Below are 8,435 nucleotides of genomic sequence, written 5' to 3' on the forward strand. Positions count from 1 at the left end.
GCAAATATTTTAAGCTCTCAATGATTTCAAAATTTATATAAACTTTATGGTTATCTCCTAAAGTTAAATGCAATAGCCTGAAATGTGAGCCCCACTCTTAAGACTTAGATGAGATACTCTTGAGTTAGGCATGCTTTAGGGTGTTTATCTAATGAATGCAACAATGCATATTTTCAAAATCTTGAATGTGCCTCTCAATATAAATTTCATAGTAAATTCATGGCTTTAAAATTGTGCAAGTCTTTAAAGTTTATAATTCGCTTTAAGATATCCAAATATGTGAAATATAAACCATGATTGTTGACAAGGATCTTTCAATCAGGTTGGGTTGAATACCTCCTCTAACTATGTAGATTGGAGACCACAACAACCGACATGACGAAACCATGGGATTTTGATTGAGTTCGTCGTCATTTCCCCCACAATCTGCTTTAAGCTCTAAGTTATTTTATAGATCAAAACCATATGTTTGTTATTGTTATAAGTTAAATATTTATTTTTAAATGACTAGCCTTAATTGAAAGTGTTCTTGTTATCAAAAGAGATAATTAACTATAGAGGCTTGTGCTTATAGGACATCTCGAACCCCGGATCAAAAAGTTCTCGCAAAATGACGATGAATATATGGTATTGTCTTATCTACTATTCCATCTAACTTATGAAATTTGACACTCAAAGCTCTCTAAAAAAAAATTAAACAAAAACAGAGGGCCTGGAGGCATCAAAATCTTTAAGCCTGCATAGACTTTCTCTATTCTTCCCATGTTAGTTTTCATAGAGAATTATTTGGTAAGTACTTGATTAATCTTCTTATCTTGTGCTCCTTCTCTACGAGCTTAATAGTAGATTAATTGTGCTTGCTAGTTCCATGATTGTAAATTATTCCCGAACAAACCAAATAAGTATTTTGTCCTTTAACATGCACTTGGTAGTAAATTAATTGTGCTTACTCGTTCCATAATTACAATGCAAGAACTAGAGTTGGAATAGTTGAATGTGAGGATAATAATTTTGATAAGAAAATTGCATACAATACCTATAAGTACTCAACCTTGCAAATACGGTAACATTATGTATGTTCAGTGCATAAATTTTAATATGGCCTGGCCTCTCAAGCAATGATTTAAAACCTCAAATAATTTCATGAAAAATCGTGGGTTTAATAGAAGCTCGTTTGTCTGTTGTGTGTCTAAAGTAACTTATAGATGATCTTTTATAATCTTTTTCTCGTACGATTGATTACAACGAAACACATTATAGATCAGCCAATTGAGAATTTGCCATTATTATGAGAATTTTGGGGGAAAGATTATAACAAATTAAAAGGCAAGTACTTTATTTCTACCACAACAAAAACATGTTGATCTGCGTGGTGCGAGAAAGATTTATTTTGTGGACTACAAAGCTTACCATTTTTTCGCTAGTTAGTTATTTTTGTTTGTCAATAACTTCTTAGTTAGCAAACTAAAATAAGTATATCACTATGGTGTCTTATCGTGGCATAGTTGAAAGTATAGTGTATCCAATAATATGCACTCACTTAGCATTTTACATATCTAGAGTTCTGAGATTCATGGATTAGTAAGCAATATAATAGCTTTTGAGGTATCTCACAATCAAGAGCCTAAGGTTACAAAGTTGTGGGATTTTTTTTTCTAATTATGCTAGTGATCTTCATAGAAAGAATTCTTAAGCTATAGATGTCTTCAGCCTTTTTGGGTGTCCCATCAATCGAAAGACTTGGCTTTAGCCTACAATTACTTTGTCTACACAAAGGCAAGGTATATGTCCCTTTTTGTAGTTACCAAAGAAGTCATTTGAATAAAAAAATTAGTTGAAGAGTTCAGTTTGCACCAGGGAAACTCAATAGTTCTTTTACTTTTATGATAGTCAAAGTGTCATTCACTCAGAGATCATAGGTAACATTAGAGAGTCAAGTATCTGGATGGTCCACTTCATCAAAGAGAAGGTTGAAGATGGAAGGTTTAGTCCAGAAGATCTATATAAAACACAAAAGTACTGACAGGCTTGCCAAGGTGATCCTTGCTCTCAAGTTAAGGAAATGATTGAACTCAATTTGTAAAATTGCTGAATTCCACTTGGGCTTCGAGTGAGGAGGCACTGGTAATTTGAGCATCAACTTAGTTATGTATATCTTTATATGAAATTATCAGAATTCAATTTAAAGGAAATGAGTTTATAAGATTTACATCAAATCCTTTAGGATATTTTAGCAATCTTCCTATAACTTGCTTTAACTACCATTCTCACTAAATCAGACAATAAGTTGAAATCCAAAAGTAAGAAAGGGAACCAAACTAGCGAGAGATAAAGCATCAAGGGTTTCGACGAGGATTTGATTGCAAGGAATGCTTCTCCTTTAAGACTGAACAAAGGCTGTTATTAGTACATTCTCATTATTTAACAGAATACAAAAAAAATTGAGAGGATTTTTTGTGGCCTCTTATATGCTTATTTTTGTTCTTGGATATTTCATGAGAGGAACTCTTCATTTTCTTTATTGTTCTTCTCTTGAAAATAGATCCTCCAATATTTGTTGACATTTTCACCACTCTTCTCATGCTAGTGAAGGGAAAAAAAGTTCCCCATATTTGTTATATGGAGAAAAATAGTTCCTTCATATACCTTTAATATTGAATTATTACTACCCCTCGCCACTATTGTTGTAGGTCATTTTTCCTTGAGCCAAATAAATTGGTATTTTTTATACTTGGTTATTTCATTACTCAATCCTCTGAAAATGTCTTTTCAAGAAAGAATGGCTCTTACTCTCAAAGGCTATCTAAGCCAGAATCCATCCTCTGACACTGTTTTTTTCAAGGAGCTATATGGGTCAAGTTTGATCCATCAGTACATGCGCTAACTGCTAACATTATCTTTGGATCCTTAAGTCAATTTTCTGTATTTCAAAATTTTTAACTAGATTTCTAGAGCTACGGTTAAATTTTAATTTATGCAACTTTGAACTAGTTACAGCAGCCTTTATATTGTTTGAAAATTTTAAATTTCATCTTAAATTTCAGAAAGATTACTGTTGCACAACTGCATCAAGTAGCTATCATGTTATAGTTAGCCCAGACTCCAAATAATGAAAGTAAAGTTAACTAAAGAACGAAACGTTTCAATCATTTAACAAATCCACTATGGCCTACCCATATTCATCAAAATATCCTCCACGTCCTTCAGTTCCAAAATCCTCCCTGAAGACAATCTGAGATTGATAGATACAAAGAAATAAAAATTAAAATACGATTTAAATAAAATCTCCATAACTTCAAAGGGAAAAAGCTCATTTAATTAGTAATGCATGCCAAACGTTAGACAGAAAAATGCTTTTAAATTTTTTTGGCTTTGTCCATGTAGAAGTACAAAGGAAAAGAAATTAATATGCGAATACAAGAATGTAGAGAAAGAATAATACCATATTGCAATTGGCTTAGGATTCATGTTATATGCACAAGGGCAATGAAATCAAACGTAGATACAAAGATCAAATTAAGAGAATTTGCAGTAATGCAAAATATTTTTTTCTGAAAATCTTACTCAAGAGTATGAAAAACAAAAGTTGTTTATAGCGCAATTATCAGTACTTTAGTTCATACAAAGTACAAGATGAAAATGTTTGTTTCTTTCATTTGCATATAGAAATCTTGGATCAAAATTTGATCTCTAGCTTCCAACATATCAAGGATTGATCTTTCATATGATTTAGTTATGAAAAACCTACCATCAAACATCCTAAATAAAAGATTATCTATAGATGATGACATAAATCGGGCTTAACCTAAGAAAAAAAACGAGCCAACAGTACAAAAGATATTGAAAGAAGATTACGATTTTCGGGTTTAACCAATGGTGAGATATCATGCCCTTTTGTCTAGTCCTCCATTTTTATAATCATCACACACAAAACGGCTTCTTTCAACATCAAACTCCTGGTTACCAATGTTAAAGAAAAATCATAGCATGTAGAATGTTTTTAAGTGTGCTAAAAAGTTGATTATGGTGTGAATATCATATTGTTATGCCTTTATCATTTACTTGTCTATGGAAAGTTGGCTCATGTAAGGTAATACAAACTGATATATTCAATCTTTGAAGCACAGACACTTCCAAATGGCGTATGTGCTCATGTCGAACGCGTCAGACAAGAATGCGGCTCTAACACGTCTCACATGTGTCCAACAAACTATGCTAGAAGTGAATTTAGGCTTTTACACTGCAACAAAATCACAACAACACGACAAACACAATGTTAGACACGGACATGGGACACAATATGTGACATAGCAAGCCGAAAATAAAACTCAATGGAGAGTTTTTGTTTTTTAATGCCATGCAATAACTAATTCATCTCACACTTAGACGTTGAAGACGGTGAGGCTCATTCGGAAAATATGGGAGGAAGAAGCACGCTAGCAAAAGTAAAGATGCATGACAGGAGAAGGTAGGAAGATGATGAAAACAATAAATAAGCAAACCTTTTTTTCTCCTCATGCTGAACTAACAAAGATCGCAGACTAAGGGTCAGTTTGGGGCAGCTGTGTAGCTTATTAAATAATCTGCTGATAAGCTAGATCCAGTGGCTATTACAAATTTTTATTTTTTTGGAAAAGTCATACTGCTGCCAGAAAGCTGCCACCGCACCTATCTAGGTAGATAGGTGCGGTTTGAAAACGCTACTTTCAGCGTTTTCAAAACGCATAAGCTGCCAAAACGCAGTTTACACAAACAGATCAAGTGTGTTTTCAAAACGTCACCGCACCAAATAAGCTGCCCCAAACGAACCCTAAGATGACACAGGACAAAGAGGAAGTCGGAACGTGTTGTCATTCTATTCCCCCCGGTAAACATGTGTAGTGAGTTGTGCAATAAGTCATAGATTAAATTATTTTTATATTTCACATTAAATTTTTAATGATTATGATTACAAAATTTTATAATTATGACATTAGATTATATTTTAGGAAATAAATGTAAAATTATTTGTATGGGCTGATAGATTTTATTCTTTTTTTTAATTTAGGTTTTCCATGCATTTAGAAGTATTCTATTGAATGTAGATAATATTGTATTATTTGAACTAATCTAATATTATATTATATGAAAATTAGGAGTAATTATAGATTTAATATCAATAATTTATTTAGTAAAAAATTATACATTACATATTAAAATTTTATTAAATATAAAAATGAGCCAATGGTATATTGTATCCTACTTTTTGTACTTATATCATGTTGTGTCATGTCCATATTCTTGTATTCATATCCATGTTTCATGGATAAGGTCTACACACAAGTGATAGACTTCAGGTTTCAAGACCTTGACCAGGGTTATACTGTAGCCTCACTACCTAGGTAAACTCAAGAAGCACCAGCTAGCTAGCTAGCATTAGAAAAATTCTGCACATCCTAACCAAGTAAACATTACACCCCAAGTGAGCTAGAGAGCAAATTGTAATATAAAACCACATACGGAATAAGCCATCCCAACTTCCTTTACAAGAACCAACAGTTCATCTCTCTTTTTCATCGTTGTAGTAAATGACACAATAAAATACACACTTTCAAAATCAAGCAAGATAAATATGCCCCAACGGTAGCACCACAATATAAATGTGCAAGAAGTTGATCCGTTATAGACCTAAAAAAATGTGAATAATCAGAGGTAAATTGTAGCCTAATTAACCAAAAAAGCTAAAGAAGCACACAACTAGGTGAGTTTTGCATCATCCTAAGCAGTCAAACATGCATCCAGAAAGACATTGACAACTTGCAATTAATGGAAAACCACATTTACCATCCCAACTTCCCTTACAAGAGCCAGTAGTTTTGACTCTCTTTTCCGTCATTGCAGTTGCCAAGCCAAATGACTTGACACAAAAAATACCAATCACTTTAACAATCAAGCAAGTTGATTGTGCCATTCAGAAAGTGGTTGGGTATGACTGTATGCAGGGGTGTAAACGAACCAAACACAAACGAACAGAGCTTGTGTTCGTGTTCGGTTCATTGGAAATTTAGTTTGTTTGAAATAAGCTCGTGTTCGAAATTATTCGTGAAGTCATTATTTGACATCCCTAATATTAATATATATAAATAATATATTATATTAATTATATAATTTATATTGTATAAATATATAATATCTATATTAGTATATTGCCTATATGAATATATTATTATTATTAATGTATTATATATTATAATTTATAAAATTTAATTTTTTAAAATATCATAAAATTTTTATATATAATTATTTTAAATTATTTTATATTTCGAACAATAACGATTCGAACAAGAACGAATGCATCATTGTTCGTGTTTGGTTCCTTTAACTAACCAAACGAAAAAATTTATTCACGTTCGTCTCGTTTACTTATCAAACGAATCGAACACGAACTCGTTGACGAATTGAACACAAACTGTTCACAAACAACGAGCTTGTTTGACAGCCCTAGACGTATCAAATTGGTATTAGAATATATATCTTGGTAGGATGACAGCAAAGAAAGTTGATGTGCTAGGAGTGGTTGAGCAAATTTGATCCAGAATGGAAGAAAGGTTTGCAACCATGGATGACAGATTTTCTTCTAATGAAAGTCGAATGAACGATGGATTTGAAGGCATAAAAGAAATGCAGTAAATGATGAAAAAGCTTATGGATGCAATTCAAGGCCGTGACGATCACTCCAGCTGCAAACCTTAACCAAGGGTTGATCAGCGAATCCTTGGCCAGGTCAATGGGGAGGGAGAACGAGCGAGAAGACAACGAAAACATCATCTACCTACAAGAGCATCCTCTTAAGACTTCGAGAGGAGGGCGAGTAAAGATGATGGAGAGGGATGGTCGAAAATTAGAGAAAGGACGGTGAAAGGGCACGAAAGAATATGATGGAAGAAGGCGGGAATCGGGAGTTAGATATGCCTATGACAGCAGAAGAGAGTTTCACCCTAGATACAGGAGGGGAAATTCCGGAGAGAGAGAAAGTTGTGGTGAAGATGCAAGGATCGGGAAACTAAAGATGTCAATCTTCAAAGGGGAGGGTGCACATGGATGGGTGCATCGAGTAGAGCGATACTTTGCAATCAACGAGCTTACTGAGGAAGAAAAGCTCATGGCAGCGGGATTATGCTTGGAGAGGAAGGCTTTAGCGTGGTTCCAGTAGATGCAGGCAAGGTATCCTATACACTCACGGGAGGAGTTTAAGGATTGTTTGTTGGAACGTTTTTGAGCCATTATGGAGTACCGAGAGAGCTTTGAGCTTTTGTCAGAGAGGTTGAGGGGGATTTCTGCAGCAGGCTTGGAAGGGAACTACATGAAAAAATTGAAGCCCGACATCAGAGCAGTCATCATCCCCTTAAGACCACATGGATTGAGGGAAATGATAGAGCTCGCCCAGATGATGGAAGATAGGAAACAAGTGAAATGTGTCAATGCCGGAAGAATCTACAAGAGCACTGTGACAGTCACGACACCGATGAACCAGACGGTGTCATTTCAAAAAGAGACACCGGTGTCATTTCAAAAAGAGACACCGAAGGAGAAAAAGGCATGTGGGGTAATTTCAAGTGTCTCACAGATGCAGAAGTGCATGACAAAAGAGTCAAAAGATTGTGTTACTGGTGTGACGAGAAATACGTCCCAAGACACCATTGCAAGGAGCTCGCCCTTCAGATTCTTTTAATTCAGAATGAGGATACATAGAGTGAGGAATCAAAAGAGAAAGCAGTGAATGAGTATCTGCATGGGATGTCTCAAAGGTGTCCCTCAATTTGGTAGTGAGATTTACCTCGAATCACACGATGAAGGTGAGAGGATATATCGGGGAATAGCCAATTGTGGAGTTGGTTGATAGCGGGGCCATACATAACTTTATCTCAAATCAAGTTGTGGAGAAGCTAGGGTTGAATTTGGTGATACAAGGAGCTTTGGCGTCATAATGGGGACACAGAAGGTGGAGAAAAGTCAATGAATTCGCAAGGGGTTGGTTCTGACACTACATGACCTACAGGTGGTGAAAGACTTCCATTAGATTTGGGTAGCACGGATGTGATTTTGGGGAAACAGTGGCTGCGAACATTGGGAGAGATGAAGGTGGATTGAAAGTCCTTGAAAATGGAGTTCCAAGTGTAGGGTAGGAAGGTGGTGCTGAGAGATGTTATCTTATGCAAAACCATAGTGTCGCTCAAAACCATGAAGGTGGGTTGGAAGTTCTTGACGATGGAGTTCTAAGTGGGGGTAGGGAGGTGGTGTTAAGAGTAGATGCTAACTTGTGCAAAATCATGGTGTCACTCAAAACCATGATCAGGTAGATTCGAGGAGCAGAACTGAGTTATTTGGTGGGGTTGCAAAGCATTGAGTAGTTTCAAAATTCAGAGTAGGCAGAATTTTGGGGAGGGGGTTCAGCA

At 35.2% G+C, this 8,435-nt stretch overlaps 1 protein-coding gene across 1 annotated transcript in view; it reads right to left on the minus strand.

Annotated features, from left to right (window-relative positions):
- Nucleotides 1-8,435, minus strand: part of LOC110018775 (glucose-6-phosphate 1-dehydrogenase, cytoplasmic isoform-like) — a 45,274-nt gene that overhangs the window by 19,935 nt on the left and 16,904 nt on the right. The window contains exon 8 of the mRNA XM_020716210.1: nt 3,174-3,232. Coding sequence (XP_020571869.1) covers nt 3,174-3,232 — 59 coding nt within the window. The remainder of the gene's footprint in view (nt 1-3,173; nt 3,233-8,435) is intronic.

The sequence above is a fragment of the Phalaenopsis equestris genome, unplaced genomic scaffold, assembly GCF_001263595.1.
Source record: "Phalaenopsis equestris unplaced genomic scaffold, ASM126359v1 Scaffold000036, whole genome shotgun sequence".
NCBI classification, from domain to species: Eukaryota; Viridiplantae; Streptophyta; class Magnoliopsida; order Asparagales; family Orchidaceae; genus Phalaenopsis; species Phalaenopsis equestris.